Source organism: Mustelus asterias, chromosome 3, assembly GCF_964213995.1.
Source record: "Mustelus asterias chromosome 3, sMusAst1.hap1.1, whole genome shotgun sequence".
Classification (NCBI taxonomy): Eukaryota; Metazoa; Chordata; class Chondrichthyes; order Carcharhiniformes; family Triakidae; genus Mustelus; species Mustelus asterias.
Window position 1 is genome coordinate 135,224,766 of NC_135803.1, and position 15,840 is coordinate 135,240,605.

Genomic DNA, 15,840 nt, shown 5'->3' on the forward strand with positions numbered 1-15,840 from the left:
ATTCTGGGTGTAAAGAGGTGACAGGCTCGATATCAGGCGCACCTTGGGCCCCAGCACGAACACTGTGCCCGCCATGCCCCCAAAAACAGGAGCACCTGATTTCGATGACTAGAGTGTATTGCAGAATAACACCAGCAACATGAGTTCAATCCGTGTGGTGGCTGAAGTAGTTCCTGGGCCCTACCTCCTTGCCTTAGCCCATAAGGATAGCATGGAGAGAGAGCGAGATTGCTCATTGGTTGTAAGCTACATTTTAGCAACAGGAGCATTTATACCATGTAACACATATGTATTGTTCTGCTGCTTCACTTTCAGGGCACAAGCCATTATATTTTCTGAAAAGAAAATCTATTTATGCAGAAATAGTAAATGAAATGCTGCTTAATATTCTATTGGTTGCCAAGCACATCATTTTTTTTAAAAAAGCGTTGCGATGTTCACGGAATAAAGGAGTAACTTGCTAGATGTTGAGTTTCTCTACTTCTTTCTAATTCCTTTTCAGAAATCTCTTCTTAACGCACCACTTAAATAAAAATACTGTCAAGCACGACAAATAGATTTTGTGTCCTCAGATTCTTACCGTGTCCAAGGAGGTTTGAGAGATCTTCAACGTATAAATAATCAAGTTCTTTATAGGTTGTCACGAGGGGACTGTTTTCTAACAGTTTCAACTGCTCCTGAACCAAAAGCTTCTCCACATCTGCCAAAAGGAAAGTCAATCAGTCAGATGGATCTTTGTGCACTGTCAAAATAATGACAATAACACATGCCTTGTTTGCTTTACAAAATGCTCCCAAAGACACAATAGTTCTCCAGACAAGTTTACTATTAAATTATAGGTCACGCAGGGTTTTTTCAAAGAATAAATTAAGAAAATCTGACTGATCTGTTTTCCAGTGTGTTCCTTGTCATCTAGCTTATCTCACCTTTGAATGCACAGCTAAGAAGGATATTGGATTCTAAGGCAAAGTGTGTTGCCAGATCAATCGACTGTCCCACCATGCTGCCATTTTTCATGCATTTTATGAATAGCAAAGGAGCAATATGTCACAAGTAATATATTTTATCTTTGATAGCTTTAAGATACAGTTGATTCCTTCTCCTTGAATCCAACCATCTAATTTTCATAATTTGCCTTCAGGTGCTTAGATCTTAAAACAGGCTTCTGTCTCCAATATATATCAATTGTAGCTTTATTAATGTCATATGACAAATGATTTTCTTTAATGGCTTGAATTTCTTGTCAAATGTGCTCTTCTGTAAAAGCTGCTAAATTATTTATTGAGACAGTAGAAGATTTAACAGCCTCCTACTCACCTGTACTCTCCTTTTCCACAAGAAGGCGCAAACCCTTGGGCCGATCAAATTTAGCCTTGGAGCTCACTTTGTCCTTACTCTCCCATATTTGAAGTGTCATTAGATGAGAGCCTAGTTTTAACAGTAATTCTTTAGTGACAGGCAAATCCACATTATGACGGAAGACCAACCACATCTGATCACCATCATCCCACGGTCTTAGAATCTACAATTGTAATGTAATAAAATAAATAATTTTAGACATGCCTTAAATTTATCTCATATTAAAACTGTACATTTTCATAACTTTCTTATGACAATTAAGGACAAAGGAACACACCTGATGAAGGAGCAGCACTCCGAAAGCTCACGATTCCAAATAAACCTGTTGGACTTTAACCTGGTGTTGTGAGACTTCTTACTGCGCCCACCCCCAGTCCAATGCCAGCATCTCCACATAGTGAAGAGGGTACACAATAGAGCACATACTTCCAACAGGTTGTGTTAAATCAGTGTTATTACAATTATGTAGTTAGGTTCTTTACGCAGAGAGTGGTTGAGGATGGAATCTCGGGAGATTCGCAAGATGACGGAGCTAAAAAGGCATCTTCTTGGCTTTTTCAGCTCCACGTGTTTGTTTTAGTATTCTCCTGACTGAGCTTCCATTTTTGAACTTTGAAATTTCTGCTCATTCAAAACGCTGTGTCCTATCCTATACAAATTTTCATTTGCCTTTTACTCCTATCATCACTGGCCTACAATGACTCGCAGTGCCTCAACATCTCTAAATTAAAATCGTCTTCCTTGTATTAAGTGACACCATAGCCTTGTCCTTTGCTATCTCTGTAACTTCATCTAGTCCTGTATGTTACTCATAAAAGTTACTCCAGTTTCTGGTGCATTTCCCCTCCCTTTGCACCATTATTGATACCCAGGCCTCCAGACCGCATGATTCCCTCCCTAAACCTCTGCCTTTCCATCTCTCTTACCTCCTTAACAATCTTTCCTAAAACCCACCTCTTTTCCCTCCAAAAATGTCTTCTTTGGCTTGGTCTTTGTATTTTTTTTCACCTCTGTGAAGCACCTTTATGTCTTTATCACAAGTAGTCTTACATTAACACTGCAATGAAGTTACTGTGAAAATCTCCTAGTCGCCACATTCTGGTGCCTGTTCGGCTAACTCACCTAACCTGCACACCTTTGGACTGTGGGCGGAAATCAGAGCACTCGGAGAAAACCCACGCAGACATGGGGAGAATGTGCAAACTCCACACAGACAGTGACCCAAAGCCAGGAATCGAACCCGGGTCTGTGGTGCTGTAAGGCAGCAGTGCTAACCACTGTGCCACCATGCCGCCCCAGTACTCCAGGTGTGGCCTCACCAGCACCTTATACAGCTGCAACATAACCTCGCTGTTTTTAAACTCCATCCCTCTGGCAATGAAGAACAAAATTCCATTTGCCTTCTTAATTACCTGCTGCATCTGCAAACTAACTCCTTGAGATTCTGCACAAGGACACCCAGGTCCCTCTGCACAGCAGCATGCTGTAATTTTTTACCATTTAAATAATAGTCCATTTTGCTGTTATTCCTACCAAAATGGATGACCTCACATTTACCAACATTGTACTCCATCTGCCAGACCCACTCACTTAGACTATCTATATCCCTTTGCATAGTTACATTGTATGTCATTATCATCAGAGTCATAGAGGTATGCACACAGAAAAAGGCACAGGGATTCTGGACATGCTACTCAGTGGGGCTTGTATTAATAATGTTCAAAGGAAGGGAGGCCTAGCTGGAAACATTTAATAATACTTTTAGTGGCTTAGGATTCAAATGTATCTGTATCTTTCTACACTGATAGGAATTGGGCTGCTGTTACCGAAGGGTTATAAAGTTGTAAATATAATCCGATAAGGACTGAACGGCTGGTGTCGAGAGTTGGAGCAGTCAATAACAAGATGGCAAATGGCAAGCGGCAAAGGGGAGAATTGACTGCACCACCAACAAGGACAACATAGTAGGAAAGAAGAGATTGAGGAGCCAGAGATACAGATTGAAAAGCCTTTGATTTGGGAGCAGCCTGCAGGAACCGAATGGTCGGATTCAGACAACGATATTGGGAGTGGGGGGCAGAGGCAATGAGCATGCAGCTAGCAGCTACAAATTGTATAGAGTTTTGGTTATTTCTATGCATTTACATCTTCTTCAGGAAGATAAAATGAACACAAAATCCCATCTTTCACTCGTACGTAAAGATAAAGTTGCCATAGTCCCAGATGACCATAGGCTGATCTCCCTTTTGAGGCGGGGGAGAGCTGACTGGTGGTGATTCAACCCAAGGATCACCTCAGGCGAGGGGCAAAATTGAGAAAGCAGGGCCTTCATGAATAACCCCAGGCAGTACAGGAATTGAACCTGCACTGTTGGCATCACTCTGTGTCACAAACTAGCCATCCAGCCAACTGAGCTAACTGACTCATATGTATCCTACTTTATCCCCAAATTGATAATAGTTGCATGACTTCTAAAAAGAAATTCTACCTGGCTGTCATTTCCCATATAGGTCTTAGCAGCTGATCCAAAGGTCACTAAATCAAGTTTTGTTGTTTCAGTATTTGGGAGAAGAGACCATTCCACGTGATAATACTTTTGGGGTTTTGATGCTTCCATTGTCCTAATTGATTTCGACTTGAGAGGTCTCCTTTTATCACCTTCATGCCCTAAAAAATAAATGCATGTTCCATAGTTAATAAAATAAAGTGCTTATTCTATCAAAAATAAATACTACCACAAAATGCATTGCACCACATACATCTCAAGTGATAAACCTCAATATAGCATAACAATGTATATAACTGCTAATTCATGAAACTTTAGATGCACTGATCATGATTATGGAGCAAATCTACTTAAAAGTGTTCAGTTTTGGGGGATATTTTTACAAAGGTCATTGGCTGAACAGAAACTGTAATTTGAACATCATCATTAATGGAATTAAAAGGTGCATGAGAAATATCCCACTTCCAAGACTAATATCTCCCCCCCTCCCCCCGCCCTCCCCAATCTTGCACGAGTTTAAGAGCCATCTTAAATCAGTGGAACTTTTGGTCCTTTCAATTTTACAAATCTTGGCGTTACCAAAAACCCATCTGTTTATTGCACAATAAGTTGGGCCATAATATTTTATATATAATTGGAATCCCTTTAATTTGCTCTTTATTTTGTGCTCAAGGGAAAATATTGTTGGCAATATTATTAGCAATATCTTGTTTGCCATTATTAACCAGGTGGGATTAATAACCTCCATCAAATTAACCGTGTGGTGTTAATGCTTCCATTAAAATAGCAGAAAGAGGATTTTTAAATGAATGGGTGAAATATTTTTTATGCTAATATCAAATTTATGTTATTAATCATTCCTGTATTATTAGCCACGTGGCCTCTCTTAAAGATTAAAAAATCCAACTGGGTCAAGGAAACTGGCATTTTGACAAAGGAAGATGTTTGAAAGGTCTGTGACATGATATGCTAGCCATGATGTGTTTGCAGTAACATTTAGAAAACAACTCTATATGAATTATGTGATTGTGTCATATATCTATTAATAGGATCCATAATTGGCTTTCCAGGCAATTTAATAATAAACTATTAGAATAATTTGCTTTAAGACATAATAAGGCTGAAACTGATAACCAGAAGGACGTTTGGCACAGTGGTTAGCACTGCTGCCTCATGCCAGGAACCTGGGTTTGATTCCTGACTTGGGTCATTGTCTGTGTGGAGTTTGCACATTCTCCCCGTGTCTGCGTGGGTTTCCTCCCACAGTCCAAAGATGTGGAGGTAGGGTGAATTGGCCATGCTAAATTTTCCCTCAGTGTATCTGAACAGGTGCCTGAGTGTTGCAACTAGAGGATTTTCACAGTAACTTAATTGCAATGTGAATGTAAGCCTACTTGTGACTAATAAATAAACCTTAAGTGAAGAGACACAAGAGATTGCAACTGGGAAGTCCTTGAACAATGCAGTCAGAAAACTCAACCTCTTCAGGAACTGATAGGGATGCTTTTAATCACATACCGTTCGGAATGGCCAGTGTTAGAGTCACAGTGAACTTGACCTGGCGAGAAGGGGATGCAGTGAGGTTCTTGTCAGAGGAGACGGAGATGTCCTGGAAGACTACACTCGAAGTTGTGCTCCTGGACTGGGGACTCGGGCTCCTCGGCTGTGCATTCAGGCTCAGGCTCGGGTTCCTGGTCACAGAACCCGAGCTGAGCGTCGAGCCATCCGGCTGGGAAATCCGGCTGAACACCGAGCTGCTGGACAGGGGGAACTGGCTAAGCTCTGAGCCGCTCGTTTCGGTCTGACCGCCCGGCTCCGGTGTCCTTTGCCCAAGGTCACCGAAAGTGACTCTTGCATCCTTGTCTTCGGGGACGTCGCTCTCATCCCCTTGGGTTGAATCCTCCTGGGGAAGGAAGAACAGGGAGAAAATAGCAATTGTCACTGGAGGCAAAATGATGCAGTTCAGACAAACTTTCTTTACAGAGCTTAATATCAGAGGCAAAATAGTTTAGTTCAGGCAAACTTTCTTTACAATGCTTAATATCACAGGTAGAATAATGTAGTTCAGACAAACTTTCTTTACAGAGCTTAATATCAGAGGCAGATTAGTTCAGTTCAGACAAATTTTCTTTACAATGGTTAATGTCAGAGGCAGAATAGTTCAGTTCAAACTTTCTTTACAATGATTAATGTCACAGGCAGAATAGTTCAGTTCAGACAAACTTTTTTTCAGTGTTTACACACTGTGCGCCATCCAGACTCACCCTTTCCATTCTGAAAATGGAACAAAAATAATTGACCTTTGTGTTTTGTCAATAAATGAAGGTGACACAGGGGAAGGGGTGTCAAATAAACCAATACTGCAAAGAACAACAACACAGGTCAATCTAACACAGACAGCATTTCGGCCCTGCAGCTTAATGGTTACTGCCCCTGGGCAGCGCTGCCCCTTGGGCTCCGGACACTGCGGCCACGTCTCTCCCACCTTCTCCCTGCCAAAGTGTCACTGTAACTTCCCGTCGCATAGCAACAGACCGCACCACCCTCCTCCGCCGCGCCGCCGCGCACCCGGGTATCCCTCCGCAGATCACTCACAGTTCCGCGTTGCCAACTCCACACACAGACCGTCTGTCCCCTTATTACTGTGGTAGAGCGCGGCCAGACTCTACAACTCGGAGGATGCGACAGAATGCACCCCTTTGTTAAATCAAAGCAAAAATACTGCGGATGCTGGAATCTGAAACAGAAAATGCTGGAAAATCTCAGCAGGTCTGACAGCATCATTCTCTCTCTCCACTGATGCCGTCAGACCTGTTGAGATTTGCCAGCATTTTAAGACCACAAGACCATTAGACATAGGAGCAGAATTAGGCCACTCGGCCCATCGAGTCTGCTCTGCCATTCAATCATGGCTGATATTTTTCTCATCCCCATTCTCCTGCCTTTTCCCCATAACCCCTGATCCCCTTATTAATCAAGAACCTATCTATCTCTGTCTTAAAGACACTCAATGACCTGGCCTCCACAGCTTTCTGCGGCAAAGACTTCCACAGATTCACCACTCCCTGGCTGAAGAAATTCCTCCTCATCTCTGTTTTAAAGGATTGCCCCTTTAGCCTGATGTTGTGCCCTCTGGTTCTAGTTTTTCCTACTTGTGGAAACATTCTCTCCACGTCCATTCTGTCCAGGCCTCACGGTATCCTGTATGTTTCAATAAGACCCCCCCCCCCCATCCTTCTAAACTCCAACGAGTACAGACCCAGCATCTTCAACCGTTCCTCATATGACAAGCTCTTCATTCCAGGATCATTCTTGTGAACCTCCTCTGGACCCTTTTGTGTCACTTTGTTAAATGTTTCACTGGTCCAATAAGCTCTGTGTTGGTAAAATATCTTCCTGCTATCATTCAGATTTACATTATAAATTTTGCCTGTCTGTGCAGTTGGATGGGAGGGGGGCGGGGGGGGGAGGGAGATTGTTTAAAGTTTATTTATTAGTGTCACAAGTAGGCTTACATTAACACTGCAATGAAGTTTCTGTGAAAACCCCCTAGTCACCTCACTCCAGCACCTGTTCGGGTACACTGAGGAAGAATTTAGCATGGCCAATGAACCAGCACACCTTTTGGACGGTGGGAGGAAACTGGTGCGCCCAGGGGAAACCCACACAGACACGGGGAGAACATGCAGACTCCGCACAGACAGTGACCCAAGCCAGGAATTGAACCCAGGTCCCTGGCATTGTGAAGCAGCAGTGCTAACCACTGTGCCACCCATGATTCTCTGTACCACCCATGATTCTCTGTATCACCCTCTCCTGGTCACAGGCCATTCTTTATATTTTTTCTCCCACCCTTACCCTTGTTTCTCCTTTGTAGACTATCACACTCTATCACACTCACTCTACACTCCCGCCATCAACCTGAAAGTTTTGGCATGAGACTCAGGTCTGTAGTGCCACTGTTCAATAGGACAGACACCCCAATTAAAGTATCAACTTCTTAAAGGCAAGGGCTAGTCACTAACCACATGGCTGATGATAACCCTGATGCACAAGCCACCCACACACACACACACACACACACACGCATGAACAAAATGCATTCAGCGAAAGCCATGCTGCCACAAGAAATGTGACAGCTCAGACCAGACCATCGGCATACACTTCCACTACCTTGACTGTTCTGGTGGAGCCCTGCCGTACCTTGGAGAGTTGGGTGTTGCAAGAGTGAGGGTGGGGGCGGCATGGTGGTACAGTAGTTAGCATTGCTGCCTCACAGTTCCAGGGACCTGGGTTCGATTCCAGCCTTGGGTGACCTTCTGTGTGGAGTTTGCACGTTCCCCCCGTGTCCGAATGGGTTTCCTCCAACAGTCCAAAGATGTGCAAGTTAGGTGGGATTGGCCATGGCAAATGTGTGGGATTACAGGGATAGGTTGGGGAGAGAGCCTGGGTAACACACTATCAGAGAGTCAGCACAGACCCAATGGGCTGTATAGCCTCTTATGCATTTTTGGGATTCTATGACTCTATGGTGCAGACTCGATGGGCTGAGGGGCCTCTTCTGTGCTATATGGTTCTAAGAGCTTGCCATATGGTTCTAAGAGCTTGCCATATGGTTCTAAGAGCTTGCCATCTAGCAGGGCAGCCATTGAGAAGGTGGTGGTGAGCCACGTTCTTGAAATGCTGCCATCCCTGAGGTGCAGGTACACCCACAGTGCTGCTAGGGAGGGAGTTCCTGGATTTTGACCCAGCGACAGTGAAAGAATAGCGATTATATTTCCAAGTCAGGATGATGAGTGACTTGGAGGGCAACCTCCAGACGGTGGTGTTCCCAGATATCTGCTGCTTTTGTCCTTCTCGATGGTAGTGGTCATGAGTTTGGAAGGTGCTGCCTAAGGAACCTAAGTGAGTTCCTGCAGTGCATCTTGTCGATGGTACACACGGCTGCCACTGTTTGTCAGAGGTGAAGGGATTGAATGTTTGTGGAAGAGGTAGCAATCAAGCAGGCTGCTTTGTCCTGGATGATGTCAAGCTTTCTGAGTGTTGTTGGAGCTGCACTCATCCAGGTCAAGTGGAGAATACTCCATCACACTCCTGACCTGTGCCTTGTGGACAGGCTTTGGAGAGGCAGGTGGTGAGTAACCTTCTTAGCCTTTGACCTGCTTTAGTAGCCACTGTATTAATATGGCCAGTCCAGTTCAGTTTCTGGTCAATGGGAACCCCCAGGATGTTGATTGTGGGGGATTCAGTGATGGCAATTAATGGAATCCAAGCTTTGTGCACAGCCCAATGGCAAGTTGGTATTTTCTCCTCTGTGAACATTGATGCAAACATTCTGGTAAGTTCCTACTGCATCAAGTACCGCGCTTTGCATACCTGTCACTGTTCTCTTGTAGGTTGCCCCATAAAAATGCTCATTTGAGTCATTTGCGGCAAAGCTCAAACGCAGCCTTGCCCTTCATTGCTTTCCTTATCCACTTCCTGGCTTGCAGGCCACTCATTCCCCACAAAATAATTGAAACCTTGTGATCTTTTTTGCTAGTAAAACTAGTCAGAGAGGGCAAACCACCTTATATAGCAAAGGGGTCTTATGTACATTCTAGGATCTGGTTTGCATATTAATGGGGCTTACCAACTAGTGATGAGCCCTTGTTAAAGTGGCAGCAAGAAGACCGTCAATGTTCACAGAATGGTCAGCCTGTTGAATCCATAAGACCTCTAGCAGCCTCAGCCAATTTCTCTTCCCCTAAGGCTCCATGTTGCGCTGTACATACACAAAATTGGCTTCAAGTCTTATCGTGATTCCAGCTGATGGATATACTGCACCATGTATTGAACTTAACAATGTTTAAAAACAAACAGATGGCTGGTGAAACAAAGCTACAAAGGGCCAAATGTTCTCTAAATGCCTTGCTGCTTTATTGCCATGCAACTCCAGTGGAAATTGCAGGTGCTACTGAGAAATTTATGCTGACGTGTTTATGGCAAAGTGAGAGAGGGGCCTGAACAACTCTGCTCCATCCTGCTCTATGGGTGTGAGGTGGGAGGGTGGGGGGGCGGTTCTCACCCAGTGTCGGAGCTTAGTGCTCCAGCTGCTCCACTAAATAGGTTTTTACAAACTGTTTTAAAATATGCTTTTTGATTAGCAGAATGAATTACAAAAGGAATTCTCCACTAGAATCCCCAGAATCTACTAGAAGACCATTTTTTTAAAAAAGTTCAAACGCCGCTGGGCCTGCTGAACGTTCTGTGCAGGTGTTTAGTGTTTTCCTGCACATTTAAAACTAGTTTATGAATAAAAGCTGCAATGTCTGCCAAAGGGGAAAGGGGGATCGGAGCGCAAGCCACGTTTAATCACGAGACATATCGACAAATGCACAGCTTCCAATTACTGCTAGAAAAAAAATCAATAAGTGCAAAATTTGAAAGCTACAGGTCACACTGAGCTTAGCTGCGTGTGTATGGTCTTTCATTATGGCTTTTAGGCCTTATTTACTTGTCATTTTAAATGTTGCCTGTTTTCCAAAAAAATTCATTTACAGATGAATCTGTCGAGCTGTATGTTGTCTCGACCTTTGGGAGGCCAGTCTGCCCTTCACAATGTGCTCGTACAGCGGCAGGTGCTGTCGTTTCTTTCAATTGTTTTTCCATTTAAATTGAAGAATTGCCACACTTGCAGAGACTGAGAGATGAACAGATGTTGGAGTTACTTGTGTTATTCCAATTCACATGAAATTCATTAGGTTAAATGGTCAGTTTGTTCATCTTAATTTATTTCCAAAGAAAAATTACATTATTTGCCATCCTTTGTTTCTGCTAGAGTAGGCCAGAGGCTGAGTACCCTGCAGCCATTATCTCACTTCCTCACTCCACAAAGCCTCTCCACCACCTACAAGGCACAAGTTACGAGTGTGCTAGAATACGGTCCACTTGGCTGAATGGATGCAGCTCCTGTAACACTCAGGAACACTATTCAGGACAAAGCAGCCCATTGATCAACATTCTATCCACTCCCCCGCACCTTTGCTGCAGAATGTACTGAGTGTGCAGTGTGTAGCAAATCACCAAGGTTTCTCAGATTGCACCAAGACTGTGAAATCCACTACCTGGAAAGACAGTGGCAAAACGTATGGCAACACTATCATCTTGAAGTTTCTCTTCAAGTCACACATCATTCTGCCTTATACACGTATCACCACATTTATCATCCTTCCTGGACAAACATCCTGTAACTCCCTACCTAACAGTGCTGTGGGAGCACACTTAAGACAAAGATCTGTCATTTTCTAAAAGACAACTATTGATGGACAAAAATTGTTGGTCTTGCTAGAAATGCCCACATCCCCAAAATGAATTTTTAAAAAAGAAATTAGGAATATAAACTTGAAAAATGGCAAGACTACTTTGCAACAAATCCTGATGTTTCTAGAACATTCTGTAATCTGACAACTACAGTACAATGACACTGTTGCGTTAATTCTTAACTGTGTAGCACATTACTTTAGCAAATGCTCCTTTTCGGTGACATTTACAGTAGTTCTTATTCCACTCAAATACTCCACGATATTGGCACTGGACCACACCACCAACACCACTCCCCTCGCCCCTCCTGCCTCCACCCCTGTCAAACCCCAGCCGTGGGACTGACAAGCACACAATAAAGACACTCATAGTTCTAACCTCACTCATAAAATAATAGATGCACAAGAATGTGCTCAGAAGGAATACAAATTCAGTCTGACACTTTTCAAAGCTGCTTAGTTTCATAACTTAATTTCAGGGAGATTATCAAACAGACTGCATCTAACTGCTTGCCCCTTACTCCAGAACATCTCTGGTAGGTTGACTTAAAAGTGGCAATATGGGATATTGATAGAAAAGAATTCACACTATTAACATAAGGTTACAGCTCTAACCTCAAAAATATGGCACAATTTGTACATTCAGTAAAGTGTGATATTTTGGACATTTTAAATTAGATCATGAGAACAGTCTGGACTAGTCCAAAATCAATTTGATTCATGAAGTACTGATTGGACACATATCTGACAGTGTGTTAGAGCAGCGATTCACAAACTGCTTACTACTTGTGATTGGCTCTCTTTCTAAGTTAAAAGGTTGATTTTTGTCAGGCTGAGGGTCAGACTGCTGTGCAAAGTCAATCTTGTAGTAGGCCTGTTTCTAATAATTGTAAATCATCGTCTATCGACCCCCTCTTCCCAAAAATGACTCAAATTAACCAACATTGAATCAAAATGTCTTAAAACTGGGCAATTTAAAGCAAAAGTCATTCCTGCTTCATGTTGTAGTTCGCTGTCTGAAAAGTATGACTGTAAATGAAACAACATTAAGAGAATCAGGCACAGTGGCACTGTTGCCTCATAGCGCCGGTTTGGGTCATTGTCTGTATGGGTTTCCTCCGGGTGCTCTGGTTTCCTCCCACAGTCCAAAGGACATGCTGGTTAGGTGCATTGGCCATGCTAAATTCTCCCTCAGTGTACCTGGACAGGCGCCCGAGTGTGATGACAAGGGCTTTTCACAGTAACTTCATTGCAGTGTTAATGTAAGTCTACTTGTGACACTAGTAATAAAATATGTAGCTATGTTCTATAGGATTCTCTGGTCAGAAAAGACATTAAATTATACTGTAAGTTGAAACACTTTACAGGTTAAATTCCTATATTTATAAATGAAGTAACATTTAATATAAAATAAATTTTAAAATATAAAAGAAATATTCTAACTCTTTCGACTTAACTCCTGTTCGCTGACTCTCCAACTCTCCAATCCCTGTCTTGCTGCCTTTCTTGCTCACTGACTTTCCATTCAACTGGTTTACTGCCATTTTTGCTTGCTGTCTCTCCAGTACGCCAATCCCTAGTTTGTTCCCTGTCTCGTTTGCCAACCGTCTTGTTTGTTGCCGATCATTCTCACCAAGCCTCCCACTCACTGCATATCCTGCTTCCTGACCCTCCCTTTCACCAACCCTTCCGATCCCAGACAACCCTACCTCTCAGTGCAGACCTTCCCTCTTAATGCCAACTTTCTCACTGAACCTCCCACTACTTGCCAGTCCCTCTTTAAAAAGCCCTATTTTAGGTCATTTTGATCTAAATGTTTGTCAGTTAATCATAGAATAGAATCATAGAATCCCAACAGTGCAGAAGGAGGCCATTCAGCCCATCGAGTCTGCACTGACCACAATCCCACCCAGGCCCTATCCCCGTAACCCAATATATTTACCTTGCTAATCTCCCTGACTCTAAGGGGCAATTTAACATGGCCAGTCCACCTAACACGCACATCTTTGGACTGTGGGAGGAAACCAGAGCACCCGAAGGAAACCCACGTGGGCACAGGGAGAACGTGCAAACTCCACACAGTCAGTGACCCAAGCCGGAAATCGAACCCGGGTCCCTGGCGCTGTGAGGCAGCAGTGCTTAACCACTGTGCCACCGTGCCGCCCTGGGACAGGTACTTGTATTTAGCATTGAGAGTTTTGTTTTAACATTGTTACGCGCAGAGTAGGTTTGCTTGACCCAATCGGCACCATTTTGGAGTGGCCTCTCCTGCTCGCCAGCCCTCTCATCTTACACATCCTCAGCTTCTGCTCTGCCTCTGTGACCCTGCAATTCGAAGCTGCTCTCAGTCTGGAGGATGCTTACTGCTTCTCACCACTCAAGTTCCAAACTCTTGTTCACAGCGAAGGCGAGTGGGAGGTTCTGTGGCGACCAGGCAGGTTGGGGAGTAGGGCATTTGGCCAGCGGGAGGGTCAGGAAGCATGATCAGTGGCTAACTAAAGGATCAGGGAGCAGGAGAGTAGGCAAGCAGAAGAGAAAGCAAGCAGGAGCTAAGTAGAAGCATATGGCACAATCATTTTATATTTTAAAATTAAGTTATTTTGCTTATGAGTACATTCATTTAGCAATATAAACTATTTCAACTTACAGGGTATAATCTTTTATTTTGTTTCTGATGGGAACAGTCCTATAGAACCTAAGTACAGCTATTACTTTGGTTATAATGGGGCAACCTGATTTACTTAGTGTTGTTTAATTTAAAGTTGCAGTTTCACAACCATAATTTTAAGTGAGGAATTACTATATTGGATAGGGAGAAATCATTCCCAGTGGTGGAAGGATCAAGAACCAGGAGGCATAGATTTAAGATAATTGGCAAAAGAAGCAATGGTGTCATGAGAAACAGCCAGGGTTTAGGATCTGGAATGCACTGCCTGAGAGTGTGGTGGGGGCAGGCTCAAAGAGATGCTTTCAAAAGAGAATTGGATCATCATCTGAAAGGGGAAAAAATTGCAGGGCTTCGGGTGGGGGTGGGGCAGGCGAGTGGCACTAGATGAATTGCTGCTAACAAAGGGCCAGCACAGACATGACGGGCCGAGTGGTCTCATTCTGTGCTGTAACCATTCTGCGATTCTAAAAGTGTAAAATCTCTTCCACCTTCTTCCATCGTGAAAACAATACAAGTCTGAGGGACACGTACCAACTGACTCAAGAACAGCTTCTTCCCTGCTGCCATCAGATTTTTGGAATGGACCTACCTTATATTAAGGTGATCTTTCTCTACACCATAATTTGATTATATTTGATTTATTATTATTGTCACGTGTATTTAGTATACAGTGAAAAGTATTGTTTCTTGTGTGCTATACAGACGAAGCATACCATTCATAGAGAAGGAAAGGAGAGAGTGCAGAATGTAGTGTTGCAGTCATAGGTAGGGTGCAGAGAAAGATTAACTTAATGCAAAGTAGGTCCATTCAAAAGTCTGATTGCAGGAGGGAAGAAGCTGTTCTTGAGTCGGTTGGTACATGACCTCAGACTTTTGTATCTTTTTCCCAATGGAAGGTGAAAGAAAGTATGTCCTAGCTATGACTGTAACACTACATTCTGCACCCTCTCCTTTTCTTCTCTCCTGTGTACTCTATGAATGGTACGTGTGTAGTGCGTAAGAAACAATACTTTTCAATGTGTCCCAATACATGCACAGTGGTACAGTGGTTAGCACTGCTGCCTCACAGCTCCAGGGACCTGGGTTCGATTCCTGGCTTGGGTGACTGTGTGGAGTTTGTTCGTTCTCCCCGTGTCTGTGTGGGTTTCCTCCGGGTGCTCCGGTTTCTTCCCACACCTCCAAAGATGTGCGGATTAAGTTGATTGGCCATGCTAAATTGCCCATAGTGTCCTGGGATGTGTAGGTTAGCGGGATTAGTGGGGTAAATGTGTGGGGTTGTGGGGTTAGGGTTTGGGGTGGGATTGTTGTCAGTGCAGACTCGATGGGCCGAATGGCCTCCTTCTGCACTGTAGAGTTTCTATGATTTTACAATAATAAATCAAAGCAAAATCAAACAATGTCCAGAGGAATAGAGAGGCGGCAGTTTGGATTCAGAAGCATCTACAACCTGTGCTACTCCACAGACATTGAAAAAGCAACTGAACCAGAGGTCACAGGTATAGGTTAAAAGGCGGCAGATTTAAAACTGAGATGTGAAGGAACTACTCGCAGAGTATGGTGAATTTGTGGAACTTGCTGTCCCTTAGCATGGTGCAGTCTGAATCATTAAATGGTTTCAAGAAGATAGATATATTTCTAAATTTAAAAAAGGAATAAAGGGACATGGAAAACAAGTGGGGAGGTGAGTTTGAGACCAAGGAGAGATCAGCCACGATCCGATTGAATGGCGGAGCAGGCTGAAAGGGCTGGATTTGTCTGCTTCTGTTCCTAATTCCTATGTTCCTAACTGGAATTTTTCTTTTTTTAACATAAAACTGCGAGTAGGTGAGAAGAGATGCTTCAAAGAAAGGCAAAGAAAAGTCTTTCCTTTTTGTTTTAAAGAGGGGGGGGGGGGAGGAAAGTGACGGCGAACTGACATCTTGAATCGTTTGGACCACCCCAGCCCAGCCCTCCCCCTGCTTGCCGGGGCGTCACATACTTTTATTTTGATAATCGCTTCTAACTCC

General features: G+C 43.5%; 1 protein-coding gene across 1 annotated transcript in view; it reads right to left on the reverse strand.

The window, feature by feature from the left end:
- LOC144491875 (uncharacterized) overlaps nucleotides 1-6,359 on the reverse strand; it is a 28,207-nt gene extending 21,848 nt beyond the window's left edge. Inside the window, exons 1-5 of the mRNA XM_078210164.1 lie at nucleotides 6,130-6,359; nucleotides 5,384-5,768; nucleotides 3,848-4,026; nucleotides 1,318-1,522; nucleotides 581-700 (exon numbers count right to left, since the gene is read on the reverse strand). Of these exons, the coding sequence (XP_078066290.1) occupies nucleotides 581-700; nucleotides 1,318-1,522; nucleotides 3,848-4,026; nucleotides 5,384-5,768; nucleotides 6,130-6,138 (898 nt within the window). The 5' untranslated portion in view covers nucleotides 6,139-6,359. The remainder of the gene's footprint in view (nucleotides 1-580; nucleotides 701-1,317; nucleotides 1,523-3,847; nucleotides 4,027-5,383; nucleotides 5,769-6,129) is intronic.
- Between the last annotated feature and the right edge of the window lie 9,481 nt (nucleotides 6,360-15,840).